The sequence below is a fragment of the Semicossyphus pulcher genome, unplaced genomic scaffold (genome assembly GCF_022749685.1).
Source record: "Semicossyphus pulcher isolate SPU_LCO1_2020_fin unplaced genomic scaffold, fSemPul1.0.p SCAF_24, whole genome shotgun sequence".
Classification (NCBI taxonomy): domain Eukaryota; kingdom Metazoa; phylum Chordata; class Actinopteri; order Labriformes; family Labridae; genus Semicossyphus; species Semicossyphus pulcher.
The window spans coordinates 15,111,378-15,130,000 of NW_027211698.1; the positions used below are offsets into that span (position 1 = coordinate 15,111,378).

General features: G+C 39.4%; 1 protein-coding gene across 1 annotated transcript; it reads right to left on the reverse strand.

The window, feature by feature from the left end:
- Positions 1–1,396: 1,396 nt before the first annotated feature.
- bin1b (bridging integrator 1b) lies at positions 1,397–18,510 on the reverse strand. Its single transcript, XM_069675055.1, has 14 exons — positions 18,149–18,510; positions 11,139–11,219; positions 10,688–10,742; positions 10,394–10,488; positions 9,113–9,208; positions 8,923–9,030; positions 6,994–7,079; positions 6,826–6,901; positions 6,682–6,737; positions 6,551–6,595; positions 5,709–5,751; positions 3,256–3,309; positions 3,006–3,107; positions 1,397–2,672 (listed from the first exon to the last, which is right to left on the reverse strand). Exons 1-14 carry the CDS (start codon positions 18,227–18,229, stop codon positions 2,571–2,573), a joined length of 1,080 nt encoding a protein of 359 aa, XP_069531156.1. The 5' UTR covers positions 18,230–18,510; the 3' UTR covers positions 1,397–2,570.
- Between the last annotated feature and the right edge of the window lie 113 nt (positions 18,511–18,623).

Consider the following 18,623-nt stretch of genomic DNA (forward strand, 5'->3'; position numbering starts at 1 on the left):
GAACACATTATGCAAACATGCTCCACCACACATCAATAACCCTTCTTCCTGCTCCAAGATAATGAATAACCCTGGCCCCCGCATATGTCAGGCACGTAGAACTCATTCAAGTCACAGGCTGCAAAGCAAAGAGTGAATTGTTTGAGTATTTTTGGAGCACACTGACATTAATGAACTCCAGGGTCCATAGGGGAGCAAAGGTTCCTATGACGATCTACCAGACTCAGTCAAAGAGGTTCAATGACATCACAGAAAATTAATTTGCAGAATAATGCAAATGCTGAATAAATCCTTCCCATAAGATGTGTAACTTTGTTCAATTAACTTAATTTAGCTCATGATCTACAAATTGTAGAGCGTAGTGTTGTTGTGCATGCTTTTGAGCTATTGGTTTGGTTTGTGACTGGTAGATGCATCGTCAAATTTATTAAGTGTACTGTTGATGTTAAAACACAGGTATGGTCCTTATAGGTAACCTGTGATGCAGACGCACAATTGGACATGTATGTAAACAAATAATCTCTGTGTTTCTTCATGATCAGACCTCCAGGCCGGCTCCCTCAATGCTGTTTGATCTGTTGTTGGAGTAAAAGAAGCCCAACCCTCCTTCCCCTCCCCATGAGGCCCGGCTGCGCTGCTCTGTTGTGTTTTCCACATGATTGGGTGTCCTGTTGTTATAGAAACACTGGAGGTCACAGTGCTGTCGATGGTATGAAGCTCAAAACGTCAGCAGTAACATAGATTAACATAACAACAAGGCCTGACACGAGGCTGATATGTGGTTTGTCAGCACTGCTTGGTTTGATTACTGCTAAAATACATAATACACAAACCCATTCAGGATAAATACATTATACGATATGAAGGCAATGTAAAGTTGATAAAAAATACAGCTACTTCAATTTCACAAAAAGGATTGTTTTCTTAAAAGTTTGTCGTTGCAGATTTAGCAGTTTTTGAATAGACTGCGCAAAATCCAAACATAATAATTTTTTACAGCAGACATGCAAAGCTGAGAAACTGAATCCTGAAAATGCCACATAGTGCTCTACAAAGGAAAAAAAGCTACATCTGATATGATAAAATAAATTAGCACTTACATTATTGCTTACACATAATATTGTAGGTGTAATACTCCTCTCAAGTACAAAGTATAGAATACTGATAAAAATCACACATGCTCCTGAAGGATGTGATTTCACAAAACTAAAAAGTTACTGTAACAAGAGTTAACAATAACTGTCTTACACCCACGAACAAAAGAATCCATAAAAGACTGAATGTTGATAATTGAATTGTAGAGCTTGATATCCTTCTATAAGGAAAATATCACAAGATCCAGGAGTAAAAAGGCAAGGCACATATCACAATGACAAAGCACCTGTTGTTTCATTCATCTTTAATGACACTGATTTAATCCAGCAGATGGTGCGTTAGTTATCACTTGGACTTATTGATTAATTTCACACAATGTAAAAATACATTTTGCATGGATTTTGTTTGATACTGCAGATATGTGGTCAGAGCTACTTTCAAACCAAACAAAGGTTTTATGCCTCAGCCTCCCATTTAGCTTTCTACTGTAAAAAAATGTGTATTTACAGCAGTGATCTGGTGTTTTCTGGTATGCAGAAAAATATTGAAAGTACGGTCAGATTCCCTTCCCAGAGAGACCCAAAATCAGATTCATAAAAACAATGTTTAAAAAGAGTAAAAGAACATACATCCCATGGTGCAAAGTAAAATAAACTAGTGGTAAATAGTCATACAGAGTGGTAACTGGGGAAACAAAATCCGCAGCTGAGTTGAAAGATAAGGTCTTGCATTCAAAAACCAAAATAAAACCATATAGGCATTAGAAAATTGAAGCCACACTTCCTCAAATGGCCAATGATTTCCATGAAAAACTACTGTTCCCTCTGATAAACCTACAAGAAAAGAAACTGTAATAGTTTTTGATAATGCAAGGCAAAGCCCTGCACACATACTGTTTATATCAGTGGAGTTCCCCAGGGCTCTATTCTAGGACACCTGTATATTTCAACAATCCCACCTGGTGTCAGTGTTTGTTGTGTCACAAAGTAAATGACGAGGCAATAAAATGCTTCATGCAAGGAACTGTGAAAAGTTCACAAAACATACATTGTTCAAAAGCTGTTGACAATACACAACATAAAACAGTTTGACATTCATACAGTACATCATGACTTATTTCTCCTGTTTTTAAATATTGCAAACACTATGTTTTGTATTTTATTTGATCTCAGCAAAAACATAATGCAGCAATGCTGCATAATAATAATAATGCAGGAATAAGAAATCAAAACAAAAAAATAATAATGTAATTTTGGATGTATAGTTTAAATACAAATACAAGAAGGTGGGTCGGGGTAAAACTTGTTCATATTTTCTCCTTTTGTGTCATTGCTAGTACAAATGTTCAGTGCACATTTCTAATAATGCACTTACACATTTATGTGTATAAATAGACACTTGGTGAAGATTCCAGTTAGAGATATTGGAGGAGTTTGGGGCACAGGAGGGGGGCAGAATCTTTTGTGGCATGCACCTCAAACCTTCTGAGTAAAGTTTTCAGGGAAAACACCTTTGGCTGAAATATCTTTGCTCTGCACCCAGTGTGACTCCTTCACACCCAAAAGCCAGCCGTCGTCCTGCAAAAAGACAGAATACAAATTAAGTTTCAAAATGGGCTTTAATGGCTGCATTCTAATCCTCAGATTGTTATTTGAAGTGGAGGATCCCTCCACAGATCGACCTTTTTGTTTAAAAGTAAGGTGATTTCTTTAACCAGAAACAGCCGTTACATCGCTCTCTTCAAAGCTACCAGACTCCACTGAGAAAAACAGTAATTTTACCTTATAGAACACAGGAATTGCTGGTCTAGAGCTACCATGATTGGCAAGTTTGTGTTATTATACAGACTTTTTGTAAATAACAACCTAATAAAAAGGTAGTGATAGTGAAATAAAATATATGTCAGTGACCTGTTCATCAGGGTTGTCAAAGGCCATAACGAGCACCACATCTCCCATCTTCAGCTCCAGCTCATCACCATCAGTGGCAGCATAATCATGTATCGCTTTTACCTGGGGGGAAAACAAAAGCCATAATAAAAGTTTTGATTGGATATGTAATGTGTATATAAACCCAGTTAAACAGAATATTTCCAAAAGCACACATAGCCAGTCTGCTGTAATTATGACTGCCTTTCATAGAGGCATTGAGTTATCTAACCTTGTAGATGAATCCTGGAGGGAGGTCTCCATCTGAGCCATTGGTCACTGCACTCTGTATCAAAACATAAGCACAAAAGGTCCAGATGTGTTTATAAGAAGTCAAAGAAATGGTTGATGATATTGGAAAGATGTATTGAAGAAAGTCTTAAGCATTTGAAGGGAAAAGGTTAGAAAGAGGAGGCGGGTTGTGTCTTTCCAGGGAATTTGTTGGCTCCTTGAATTCCAGGCTTTAACCATTGGTCTTTTCAAGACCCCACTGAGGTCACACCTGCCTCCCTAACCAGCCGACCCTCCGCGTACCTCTCCATCATCGCCCCAGCCACCCTGTCCAACTTGGGGGCCATCGTCATCCCAGTTTGGTTCTGTATACGATTGAGCAGCATATCCTCCATCATCGTTCCAGCTCTCCTGACCCTGAGCTGCTTCTGTATCATCCCAGCTTGGCTGCGTGTAGCTTTGCGTGTTTCCTTCTTCGTAGTCCCAGCCACCCTGGGCCTCCTCTCTGTTTTGGTCTTCTTCCTGATCTGCAGGAGTCTGTTCTCGCTATGAAAGGTCAGAGGGTGGGCATTGTGGCGGGTTTGGAAGCAATAGCAAGGGTCAGTGGAAGGACACAAAGAGGATGGAGGAAGTCGGAGCCAGAGGAGCAGTTTTATTGGAAAGGATTGAAAAGGTAGATAAAGGTCACCACCCGGGTTGCACAGGTTATCATAAAGGATAGTAAAGAGGTTTTAAAGTAAAAAAAAGATGTAGTTGGAGAGTTATTCAATTGTTGAAAAAAACAGAAAGAAGAGTCACGGTTGTAGTTTCCTGATGACTGAATGAACATTTTTACTGACCATTATAGAAAACATAAATAGAAGAGCACATTTCTGTGGAACACATGCTTACCCATGAGTCCCATGATGGCGCCTTCCGTAAGCAAGAGACAAGACAACTTATGAGATTCTGCCAATGCAATAATTGAGTATTCAACTCTTATTCATTTTGTAGTAGATTTTTTTCTTCTCTTTGCCATTTTTTATTTATTTTGTGTAATATGAAACTGAAAAAAAAACCGAATAAATTCTGATGGCATCATAAGCAGAACCAATGAAATGTAAAGGCTATACATTAGACCATCTGACTGGCACTTATTACCATAGTTCCTGATCAGACAGAAAACAAACAACACATGCATGCATCGTGAGGCTAAATGGCCATGCACAAAGAAAGCCATGCAGCAGATTGGTTCAAGTTAAGGTTCAAAACAATAAAAGGCCATTCCTGACACAACGCACACACACTCAGAGAATGTGTCTACACATTCATTCATGCAATATGAATTTGAAATTCTGCACCATGACAAAGACATGATAAAGAAAAATAATTTTAATGAGCATAATTTCCCCCGTTAGTGGAGTTTCCCACCGACCATCTTTGTCTTTTTGTGAGGAGTTCAGTTTAGTTGGGTTGAATTTAATATACACAGGTTTATGCATGTAAACACAGTCTCTCAGCTCCGCTGACCTTTGACCTTAACAAAGACACACCCACCTTGGGAGCTGGACATGTGATGGGCTGTAATACTTCCACATCCCAATCCAGCAGGTTTACCCCAGACCAGGGCTCACACTGCTTCACACATACACAAATAAATGTACATACACGCATTCATACGCTCAGGGCTTTACTTTCTGGTGAAAATAATGCGGTTGACATTTAGCAAACTGGAGTTTTAAAATTCATAAACATCTGTTCTGTTGTTAGAAAAGAGCACGGAAAAAAGTCTGCGAGAAATTAACTAACATTATAAAACCAGCCATCCAAGCACTAAATGAGAAAATGCAGCTAAGACACTTTATCTATCTTCATTGTCTTTTTTTCCTCTGCAGGTTGATACAGCCACTCAGAAGGATCTATTAAAAAGTAGCCTGGATGCAGAATAATCACCCTGACCTGCTGTGTCGTTGTGGCGGTGCAGTCTGTGTCAGCTTCAGGCACCGAGGGCTCCTCCTCTAACAGGCCAGCTTGCTGCTGCCTCTGGTCCGGAGACGGCGTCAGCCTGGGTGGGGGCCGGCTGGGTGGAGGACCCGGCCTCTGCACCACCAGCAGGGTTAAATAAAGACCACAAAAACATGCGTGCAAGCATGCAGAAGCAGTTCGGTAGAGATTAGTTCACTCACAATGATGCATTGTTCGGTTTTTCATGTTATGTGGCTTAATGTTTGGACACTTAAAGGCCTTGATTGATGTTGTTTTCTTCTTGTTCTCCTTTTTTCTCCCTTCTTCTTTTATCTGTGTTCCTGGGATACTTTGTATGATGAAGCTATTGTGCTAAAAAAAAGCCCCTGTTCATCTCATATATCCCCCTATTATTGTCATGTTGTGAAAGGGTAATAAGGTATGGTGATAATACAGCTTATACACTTGTGTGGACATGGTCGGGTCGGTGTTTGTGGTGATTGTTTTTACCTTCGGTGCTGAGCTGGCTGATTCACTGTGGTTGGTTTCCTCACTTACAGAAGGAAAAGAAAAGAAGAAAAGGGTAAAGGGGCGTTGGATATGACAATAAAAAAGAAGGACAAAGAGAGATAAAGAGATTATTTGACGCAAAGAGGAAGTAAGACAGCAGGTTAAAAGAAAACAGAGAAAAGAAGAAAGGATTTGCTGTTTCAAATTCATCAAACATGCTATTCTCAGCCCAATCCACATGAGGGCGACAAAAAGCTGTAAACAAACATCAGCTGTAGCTCAACAGGTTAAACTGCAGCAAACATGGCAGGTTTGGGACATCCAGATTGATTACAAATGATTACACATGATTAAAATGCTAAATGTTGTTGTGAGATATAAAAAAAAACACAGGTAGTGAAGAGTTAGTGAAGCACAACAGGTTAAAGGTTTAAATCCCTGACATGAGGAGCTGCTCAAAGATTTTATTGAGATGACTTTATTTCTCCTGCGATAACAACTTATCCATTAGATGTAGTAGGGAAAAGAACCAGGTCCTAATGTAAAAAATAATACAAGTTTAGAAGTGAATGTCAGATATTTTTATTCTTATTGTTTTAATTTTTACGTATGATTTTAATTGTTAGAGTGAAAGTCAGAAAAGTGAGACTAAAGTAAGAGTTCTGAGTTTAAACTCAAATACCCAAATGTATTTTCACATGTGGCACTTCCTGTTCTGTGATTTATATCTTCTTCTGTTTCTGTAGTTTAAGTTAACTTTTAACCAAAAACAAACACTGAGCACACTTTGTTAGATTAAAATAAAGCAAAGCGTTTCATGCTCAGCCCGTCTGTATTTTTACCTCTTGGCACCGTCTCCTGTCTTTGCTGAATCAATACCATCTTTTCTGCAGTAAGGGGCGGTGTGAGAGACATTACTTTCACTTGTTCTTCATGTTGATATTACAATTGAAAGTGATAGAAAATTACTTACTTGAGTTGCCGCTGCTCTTCCAGTTTGGTCATGATGTCGTTCAGGTTCTGGCTGAGCTGAAGAGAAACGCGGAGCAGATAAACATCTCTGACTGATCAATACATCAGCTGTTTACCATCACCTCTATTGATCGAATCACCTCACCTTTCCCATCTCCCTGTGGAACTTCTCCTGATGACCTGCCAGACCCTGGAATGTGTTAACATAGACGCCAACACGACTGCACAGACACACACAGACACAAACACACATTTTTTAAACATATGCAACAGGTCATCATTAAGCATTTTGCAGAAGAAAAAAGTGCCTCACTTGTCCCACAGTGATGGAAGCTCGTCTTGTAACTCAACGTTCAGCTCCTCGAAAATCCTCTGAGCTCTGCCCAGCTCCTCCTCGGCCTGGGCAGGCAGACACACACACACACACACACACACACACACACACACACACACACACACACACACACACACAAACACATAATAATAATATATCTGTGGCACTGTAATATAACCTTTTAAATTAAAGTTCTCATGAGCACACGCACATGCACACAAACACAGTCAGGGTTTAATAACGATAGACATGTGAATGCTGCGAGCATTCAGATGACAACTGATGATAAAGGCTGTCAAATGTACCAGTAGCTGTGACACAAAAATAATATAAACACTAGTTTGGTTTAGGGATCAAATTAAAGTAGGCTCTCTACACATGATCAGCAACAGAGTCAAGTTAAAGATTTTTCTTTTTACCAGAAACAACCGTTACATCGCTCTCTACACCAGACTCCATTGAAAAAAACAGTAATTTAACCTCTCAGAACACAGGAGCTTCTGGTCTATGGCTGCTCCTATTGGTTACATTGTTTGTGTTATTTTGTTTAAACCATTACTTCATTTATGCAAGACTTTTACCAGCTTTATTTTGTTAATAGGTGATAAAATTTGAGTCATATAAGGGGCATTCTTCAAAACAACAAGAAAACCCCATATTTGAACAAATTTGAACAATTTGAATCTTTTATTTCATAACTAGTAAATTAAAAAAAAATCCCAAAACTGCCATAAATTGCTTCAATGTACCAACAGGAAGTAGCTGCAGAACAAATTGTGTGGTTAACACAATGTATAGCTGCAGCTCTTGGGAGTGTCATTACTTCTGCAGGTATCTGACCATAAACCAAAGTGTTGGACAGGTTACAATGAGGATGATGGTTCTACAAGAAAAATCAGACTTCTACAACATTATTACACTTTATCCTGAGGGGAACATGTCTGAAGCAAATTTCCATCCCTCCATCAGTTAGTTAGTTTTATTTTTTCAGATATTTCACTTAAAAACACAAATTTCAACTTGCAGGTGGCGCTAGAGGAAAGGTCAGGGGGTCACTGAAGTCAGTTTAATTCATCCTCTGGAGACTACGAATATAAGTTTAAATTAAATATGGAAATTTATCATATAGATTTTTTGTCTGAACCAAAGTGGACCAAGTAACCGGCCGAAAGCTAAGCCGCTAACGTGGCTAATAAAAAGCAGCCTGATTGAATGGAAAATGCCTTCAGGAAGTGTCTTTTTACAGAAAGGCATTGCATGTAGCCACCAAAGTTTGCTGCTCATGTATGGAGAGCCTGAGGGGGAGGACCAGGCTCACAGGTTTGGGGTGAGGAGGGGGGAGTCAGTGATGAACCAGAGTGTCACCTGGTTGTAGGAGAGGTTAGTCTGAGCCACCTGGTGGGCTGATATCAAACCCTGAGCCCAGCTGGGAGCCGCCATCTCCAACAGGGCTGCTGGCTAACCGCACACAGCATGCACAAGAGAGGAAGCAGAAAAGAGGCAGAGACAGAAAACAAGAGAGGGGAAGAGGAGGAGGAGGAGAAGGAGGAGGAGGAGGGGAGAGAGAACACAAGAGAGGGGAAGAAGAAAAGCAAACAAGAACAATTCAAGACAAACGCAAACATGTTAATTAGCGTTCAATTAATTTGGGTATCAGTCAGTTTTATCATTAAAACATGGGTTAATCAGCCAACACATTAAAATCACAGTTGTCCATGTACATGCACACATTAACAACTCCTTACAACCACCTGAAGCTAAAAACGAATCCTTTAAAATTTAGCACTAGAACAGGCCCAAAGTAATTCATCAGCACACACACGCACACTCAAAAACACACACACACACACGCACACACACACACACACACACACACACACACACACACGCACACACACAGGTGGCTACCTTAGCAATCTTGGCCTCGTCCTTCTTCTTCCCTTTCTGTAAGGAGGAGAAGTGATGCCGGGCGCTGTCAAAGTCCACCATCTTCCTGTCACGCTTTGCTATACGAGCCTGCAGCAAACAGAAAAATAATGTTGTATTGGTACAAATCAGATGTCCTGGACTTGGTCACAAAAAAGCAACAAAAACACACCTTAATATCAGGAAACTGAGCCAGGTATGTGTCCATGGAGGCCAAAGATTTATCTGTGATGCTCTGATGGTAGTCTAACCACAGAGTGTCTGTGTCCTGAAACACAAAATAGATCATCATATTAACATTCAGATCCCCTCTTAAATATGTCTTCTAAAAACTTTTCTCTACTCCTGCAGGCTTTTTAATACTTCTGTCCTCTTCTGGAGGCGACAAGTGAGAGCTGTTACTCTGTTCTGTTACTACATTATTTTCTTTTTAGTCTCTTTTATTTTCTAAATTGCATCAGTTTTTGTCTTTAATGGCTGCCAATATATTAAATGTACCAATTTATACTGAGAGCAGTAAAGCGCTGCATTTAACTCTATTTGCATCAAATTATACTTACTACTAGCTTGGTAGCTTAACCTATTATAACATATATTGATAATATATATTATTAATATATATTATTTTGTATTATTAATCTTACCTAACTGCAAAGCAACTTAAGGCGTCAAACTAACGTAGGGAAATAAAAAGTACAATATTTGAGTGTAAACTGGTGTTCAAGTTAAAACTAGTATCACTGGAAATACTCAAAATGTAACTTATAATGAAGCTCTGTGCTTTGAAGAAATCCTGGTCATGTCGGAAGCAAAACAGTGTGATAATCTGATTTCACATTTCTGTAAGTTTAACACCTGCTGCTCTCAAGCCAACTAATACCTCCTCTACTGCAGGGGTGAACCAGTGTTTCCCACATGGAGTTTTGGTCCCTCTGGTTGCTGATTTCTTGGTTCAGATTTTATAGCTTTTAGTAATCAGTCGGTGTAAAATCAACTTGTGGGAAACACTGGATGCTGTCTGCGTTTTACCTCCAAGTTATTGTCCATCTCCTTCTCTATCATCTCCTTGAGGACAGAATGAGAGACGCATGCAGTTAGGAAAAGAAAGAGTGTTAGCAGGAAGAGAAAGAGGGGAAGACACTGGAGAAAGACAGGAAGTATGAGCTGAAGCAAAAGAATAATTATTCAGCTATTTATGCCCTTATATTCAGGGCAGAAACTGATGATCCAAATGTTCCATATTTCAAGTAAAATCATATTTATTGCAAGAATAAGAAACCTTTTGGATTATGTGACTAGAATAAACACCACAATGTATGTCCTTGGGTTCATGTGCCAACAGATGCAAGAATAATGTTTTATATTTCTCGTTAAGCGGATGAGGAAGTCATGGTTAGAAAAAAAAAAGGAAAAGTGTGCAGTCAGTTATCGGTAAACTGTTCCCTGCTCTCACCTCTGCCAGCGCATCCATCTCTTCTTTTCCGAACCACTCGGGCTCGTACATTTCGGCCAGACAGTCCTGCAGCCGCCGAGACGCATCGTGCATCGCTTCAACACAAACCACATAAACACAGATTACACAAGAGAACATGACATGAATCCATGCTTCTCTGTGGAGCCTCCTTTGTGTTACATTAAAGAGTTTAACAGTTGCTTCAAACTGAGGATCACTTGCATTAATCTGCTGCAGATGCTGATGTTCTTTATGTTTAATATGCACGATACAAATACTCAAAAACACACTCACTTTTTACTGCTACCAGGTAAGCTTTCATGTCTTTCTGCAGTTTGGTGCCTTCAGTCTGAGAGAGGAAACACAGCAGGTAAAACAAGAGGAGAAAATAAAAAGTAAACTGACAGGATAAATAAAAAAAGAGATAAGATAATTTGTCTACAACGTGGGAAAATATAACTTATTTCGATGCATTAAAAATGGCAATTTTGTGGAATGTTTCTTTAACGTATTTGAGATATTACAGGAACAAAATATTTAAACGTGAATCGCCTACATCACAAACATGTCTTTGTTTTCTTCTAATCGTTCATCACTTCATAAGGCTGATATCTCAGGAGTTGTATCGAGTTAGTCTTTTGGTAGACCTTCAAACTTTCTTTAAGGAAAATTCAAGATTCAAATCATCAGAAGAATCATTCAATCATCAAAAGAAACCGCATGAAGGTGTGAAAATTATTCTGACCATCTGCTTGTTGAAGTTTGCCACCATCTCCTCGAAGGCAGCGTCCCGGGTCTCATCGGCTTTCCCGAGCTTCTGCAACACCTGCAAGGGAGACGCCGTCATCACATGAATCCATCAATTAATCAATCAATCAACCTGTCTGTGTCTCATTTCAGTTTGCTGCTTCATTCTGAGCAGAGGCATGCTTCTGTCTATTTACAGGCGGCTGTCAAAGCCATGTGTCTCCTCTGTGTCGGTGGATCATACCAGCTGTGTGTGTGTGTGTGTGTGTGTGTGTGTGTGTGTGTGTGTGTGTGTGTTGGTCAATCCAGATTGAACAAACACTGATTTTTGATCCAGCTTGAAGCACAAAGCACACAATCGTAAGAAATCCTATTTTCATGCAGAACCTGACATTTAAACTCCTCCACTTCCTGTCTTTGTTAATGGCAGCCTGAGTGTGGAGGTCAAAGGTCAAAGCCTCAGTGACCTGATGACACATGTTAAGTGATCCTGTATTAGGCACTAACACATAGAGCAGCATGTTATACTTAAAGCTGTGTGAAAGCTTGTAAATCCTGTCAGCATCTTTTTACTGTATTTATTATTTACAGTATGTAGTTTAGATTATTTCATTATGTTTATTAAATATCATTATAATACATTTTTCATACTTTAATGTTTTAAATTTTAATTTCTTTCTTGGAAGAATTATTTTCTTCGATTATTTGTCTTATTTGTTTAGATTTTATTTAATACTTTTTAAATTTATGTTTGAATCTTGAAATCAAAGCTCCCTTATTTAATTACTTTCTTTAATATGAAAAGCAAAAGGAAACAGTAAACTGGTTTAACAGACTCATACGATACTTAGGTGAATGAATCATTACATCTGTTGGTACTGTTTATAAAGAGAAAGAGGAGGACAGGAGGAAAAACGTGTGTTTTGTTGTTGCTGCACAAGGTCACAGCTAATCTGATCTGTCTGAGAGCTGCGACACCATCAGCACCACCTGCCGCCATAATCCTGTGACAGATACACAAACCACGAGCAACACAGAGACGGGACTTCCCCACTGCTGCAACACGCACACCTGCTCACGCGCACTAACACATAGCTTTATAAACCAGAGCCTGTTTATAGCTCTTCACTAGAACATCCATCACATTCATGTTGGAGTCGGAGTGTCAGCGCAAAGGATTATCATCAACACAAAGCTGCAGGTTGCTCTCTGTGGAAAATAATTCACTTTCAATATCATTTAAGATAACCTATAGATAATCCAAGTAACTGAATGCAACCTTTTTAATTACCTTAGTAAAAAAAATGTCACGTATTTAAACTATAATTATATGACTGCGTTGTAACACAGATCATCCTGTTCTCTTCATTAATAGATGTTTCTGTTAAAAACCAGATCTATATTTGGACCAAACACCTGGTGTATCCTTTACAGCCCTCAGTGTCTGCGGCTCATTGTGCAGCACTCAAATGTCTCACGGTGCATTCAAGGGAATCTTGAAAAGACTGGAAATATAATGTTACCATGCTGGATTAAAGTGTCAATTAAAATAGGGAAGGGAAGCGTCACTTTTGCTGTAAACTCTGGAAGAATAGGACATACCTTTGTGGGTAATTGTGTGTTGTGTGTGTGTGTCTGTGTATGTGTGTGTATTCACTGTAATCCACCAGCCGTCGGTGTCCGATTTCACCACCCAAAAATAATCCGGTTACACACACACACACACACACACACACACACACACACAGGAGGTTTGTGGGGTATTAGGAGAGATGAGGAGAAGGCCCACACAGGCTATAGATAGATACATACCCCGACACATTTACGCTCACTCACTCACACACACTCACACACACACATCTGAACCCCACCCCCAGCAGTGAGGCATGCTGGGAGTCCTGGGAAGGACGGGAGGGACAGGTGTGCAGGCCAAGCAGGGCAACTTCGAGGTTTGTTAACTTTGGATTCACATTACTGTTCATAGAGAGTTAATAAAATGTTCCCTGATATGTCCTCTACTAGTGTTCATGCTGACTTTTACAAAGCTTCTCATAATACTTTATTTACAATCGTATAGAATAAAAGAATGGCATAAAGAAAAAGGGTTTACTTTTAATTCTTCTTTTTAGTTTTTATAGTGTACATTTAATAACAGTTGTGAAACAGACTATAATGTAATTGTAAGCAGATATTTGAGTGTTTATTAATGCACAGTATTTGTTGACCGTTATAACTTCTAATAAGATCATTTTTATTACGACGCTGTTTTACTACTTACACATAATAAATGTGAACAGCTACATTATACAGTGTTATCAACTTTTATTAAATGTGTACATGTTTATTCTTTAGTGTTGCCATATTTTGCATATAATAATACTTATTGTTGGATCATTTGCTGAACAGTTGCTGATTTCATGCTTTTTAAAATGCACCTTTCTTGGATAATAATACCTTTGGGTGCAGGGAGGGGTGAGGTCAGAGTCATGGGGTCCTGCCTCTTTGACTCCCAGCACCACACTGGGTCTCCTGCTGCTCCCTAAAGGGCACTCCCCTCTTCCCCCGTCCTCCTTCCCTTCTCTCTCCTTTCTCCCTCCTTCCTCCGTCACCACACTCATCCGGATTCCACTGAGGGGAATTTTCCCAGCATGCTCTGCGGCACAGCTGAACAGTTCATGAGCGGGTGACATTACATCATATGACAACCACGATGGTCAAATGAGAGGGTCCCAAGATAGTTTGATTCAAATTATTTCTCAATCTCGCTACACAAAAATGTTTTTTGGTGTAAGTGCTTCCAAACTTGTCAGATTGTCTTACAGGTGTGATGTGGAGAACGGGCTTTTTCCGAAGATTTCAAGCCCACTTCAGAGTGATTGCTCAGGTGTGTGGAGGTGTGGCAGCAGGCGGGGTTTTAGGCAATCTCCACACTAAAATGTAAAATTATCTCCATACAAATGAGCAACATTTCAGAAATAACCTCCCTCCATACGAACACACCTGAAAACGCACATCACATGGCAGTTGATGTACACTGAGCATGTGCATGCTGGTTTAAACAGGAAGCAGACCTACTCTGCCTGAATACACCACAATGCAATCCTGGTGTTTTAAAACTAAAACAGGGTCAGAAGCCTTTTCAAAAATCTCAATTTTATAGGGTTCAGGAATGACCAGAGTAGGCTGGACAGTCCGCACTTCATCTGAGGTTAATACAAGGTTTCAGCAGTCAAGAGAAAGCCATCAGGCAATGAGAATAAAGTTCATAAGTAATGATATATTCACTACATTTCCAACCACTTCCTGAATCCTCTCAGGACAGGAGAAACACAGGAGAGTAAAGTGGGCTGGACGAGGCGGAGGGTGGACGGCGGAGGGAGGCGGCGTGCCAGCAGATGGACAGCTGAAGCCGACGCTCCCCTCCTCCACCAGCCGGCCCTCAGAGGGAAGATGATACTCTGACCTTCCTCTTTACTCACAGAGCTCTAACTCAGAGCTCAGTCTCACCTCAGAGCCTGACAGACTGCGTTTAAAAGCTGCTTTTATGTTGCATTGAAGGTTAATTTGTATGTTTGTAATTCCTGCACGCTGATTTTTCTTCTGCTTTTAGGGAGATTTAGGTCACAAGTCCAAATTCCTCTGACAGAACCCAGAAGTTACTCTGGATGACAGAGAATACTAAATTCTCTGCACTTTAATTTTTATGTATCTAAGAGCTTAACCTACAGCCCTGAATTTAATGCATTTAAATGACAACACACATCATCGCAGCACCAACGGGAGGCCTCCGGAGTGTGTGTGTAAGGAGCTGATTTAGAGCCTGCAATGTTAAGAGTCCAAATCTGAATTGTTTCTGTTTGGCTAAAAAACTCATTCTGGTATATTTATGAATATAATGTACGGATCTTTGCTACAGACAGGAAGATCAAACTCCCTGATTCTCACATCTGCAGAACACCTGTCACTTATTTCAGTATAAATCTTATTTACTCTGCATTATTAACTGTCCTGACTTTAGGAACTGCACATGACTTAGTTTAGTATGTTAAAAACAGATCTTCTGTAAATAAGGATGACTTACAAAGACCTAGACTGCTAATCACATATGTAACAAAGCAGCCTTTTATCAGAATAAACCTCAGGCTTGTAGCTGTACATAAACATACATACAGTTTGCTATTTGAACTCTATATTTGAGAGAAACCTTCTGTTAAAACACGCTCTCACATTAGGACTGGAGGAACGTGGGGCGCGGATGCTGTTTCATTCAGCAGCTGCTATTTAAAGTTCATTCAGGAGCTGCTGAAATGATCGATCGTCTCTGAGGGGGCAGCAGGAGGAAACTCAAACTAGGTGGACAATGTCTGTGTGTTCAGTAGAGCCGGAGTCAGGGCCTAGTTAGCTTAGCTTAGCACAAAGCATGGAAGAAGGGGGAAATGGCTCACCTGACGCAGCCCATAGTTCAAAGTGCAACATCTCTAAAGCCCACTAAGATGATGCATCTGGTGTGTTTAATCTGTGCACAAACTGAAAATGTAAAAGTTGTTTTTAATTTTCAATTTTCAGGAAAGCAAGTCTATCAATGCTAACTATGCTAACGTGGGCTAATCACTTCCTGGCTTGGTATTTTAGAGGAATTCGGATCTTTTACTTCAATAAAATCAATATAAAATTGGCTATTCTGCATGAGTACTTTTACTTGTAACAGAGTGCTTCCAGTCTTTATGCTAAGCTAAGCTAATGACCTCCTGACCCATACTCTAGATAAACATAAGCGTAATATTAAACAAATATCAAAAACAGCAAATAAGCATAATTCCCCTTGACACAGAACTATTCCTTTAACTAAACCTTGGGATTTCTAAGATTTATAGGAAGTATATCTTTAAGAATTAAATTACACACAAACATGTCTTTAAAATAGTTAAAAACGTGCAGCTGCCATGAGGAATGGGTCTCCTCGAAGGAGAGGAAGGAGGGGTCACAGTTATAACGTCCACCAATAGCCACACAGCTTTTTACAGAGGTTTAAACTGGCAACACGAACAGCAGCAACTATAAAACACATAAAGTCAAACAAAGTGAGAACAATAAGTAGTTTAAAGGTGAAAAGTGTGGGACTGACTGACTGACTGACTGCACTGAGGTGATTAGAGGGTAAAACCTCAGCAGGCTTAAGCAACAAGAGTGATTAGGACAGACAATAATAACTCGGAGAGAGCTGAACACAGACTGTCGATCAGGTTTCATTCTGTCACTGTTACAACCTCCTCCTATTTTCTAATATTCAATACATGTTGTAGTTTTCACTGTGCAGATCCTGATAAGTTTGGAAATAAACATGTTGCTTTAAAAAAGACAGGATAGTGACTGCTGCTGTTGTACTTCAGCTCTGGACTTGTACAGAATTTTCTTATTTCTATACATATTTACTTTTCTTTATGATTAGAGCTGATGTGAAAGCATAAAAATATTGAACTCAACCGCCTATTTTTTGAGCTACAGGAGTACTTATTTACGAGTAATTTAAATGCAAGAATAAGTCACAGAATTGTTGTCTTTCTAAGTTATTGAGAGATTTTTCTTCTTTTATGGTTGCAGTGGTAATTAAACTAGTAAAAGAAGCCATATTGTAACTTCCAGTTTTTTCTTCCTTTGCTTCTCCAGTTAATTTGAAAACTTCCAAATCATCCAAACAGGAAACAGACGATGTTTAAAAGACAGATGAGCTAAACTATCTGTCTGCACTTTTACTTTGGAAATCTAATGTACTGCCTCTTCTTATTTACTTATACCTGATTATTTTAATACATTTTAAGACTTTTTCTTCTGTTAAAGTAGAAGAATGTGACTGTGGATGCATCATCCTAACTCACTTTGATCCAATAACATTTCAATCAAAGTATATGATCACACAAACTATTTGCTCTACTGCAGAACGGCAGCCCTGCAGCTTGTGGTGGGTTCAGTTTCTTGCTCCAGGAAACTTCAGCAGCGTGCTGATTAAAGTTGCACACACTAAGAAACAAGAATCCCTTAAAATACTTCTTTGTAATCCTTAATCCTCCCCTTTAAAACACATCACACCTTAAATTAATTTGCTATGTTTCATACAATTGCAACTTGAAACACAAACGGATATTCACCTAACTAAAAAAAGTGAGTCAAGTAGAATTTACAAATACCCTAAATATTAGTTTGAGGTGTTATTTCAAGAGATAAAATTAACCCTTAAAATGTTCTTATGTAAAGAAAGGATAAACAGAGGGTTTTAATGTGTTGTATGTGCGGATGAAATGGGTTTGAAGGGTTTCTCCTAAATTTAAACTTAAGTGAATGGAATGATTTCATGTTACTTGGTATATTTTAAGGGGATTTTACCTCTTTAATAAAGCTTGAACTATGCAGGACACCCCTTTAAAAGTACCTCAGTATATTACAATCCACAAATTATTGAATATAATTAACTCATTTGGTATGAAAGGGTAAATCTAAGAGTTTTGCTTTCTCTTATTTTAGGAGCAAAATTCATTTTTTGTCCAATGTTACAGGTTGATCCCAGTTTTTATATTAAGATTACTTATTACTCTAAAGGGACTTTACCTCTAAAACCTGCAGATTATCATTTTTGCATGAAAACATTTTCAAATTTTAACACTTGAAAGCCGTTTTATTATAAAGAGAACTCAGTAATATTAACCTTGGCCGTATAATCCATATATTAGAGTATTAAATGTGAATTCAGCTGTGCTCTGTTAAATGTCACAGGGTTGACCCCACATTTGAAGTTCAAGTAAGGGTTCCTGTAAGCCCTCAAAACCCCTATAACTACCCTTATCATTGTACAATCTATTGATTCATTCATCAAAATATCATGTAAACACGCGTTTTATCACGTAAAAAGTGCAGTTTGACAGTATAATTTAAAGGGATCTCGTTTCACAGAGACAGTAGGACACAGTGTCCTGCTGCCATGCGAGCCTCTGATCAGCTGAGGGAAAAGTTTACCTTCTCCTGCGCTCTGGTCAGCCTCTTCTGGACGTTTATGGCCAGTTTCCCGGCGGTGACCCCTTTCCCTGGCTCGGCCATGTCGCGCGGCGTGGAGGCTCCCCGGCGGTGTCAGGACCAGCGAAGAAGAAGAGGAGGGACAGAGGGAGAAATGTCGATGAAGGAGACCCTTCACTTGTGCGTAAAACCCCTCCGGAGGGCGACCTGGCTCACTGCGCGTAACTCTAATCCCGGTGACAGCTTCTTAAAGGTGCAATGCGTAATTTAATCCGGGTTATGTGTGACAAAGTAAAAAACAACAACAAAAAGCAGGTGGAGTTTGATAAACGAGCAGAGGGTCTGTTCAGAAATCGTACAGTTCTCGCTCTAACAGTTAATTGTCGAAGACTTGAGCTGGATATGGAGAGATATTAGGTTTCCTCCTCAGTCATCCTCTTAAAGGCGCAGCAGGTTGTTATTATTAGCCGACATCTGT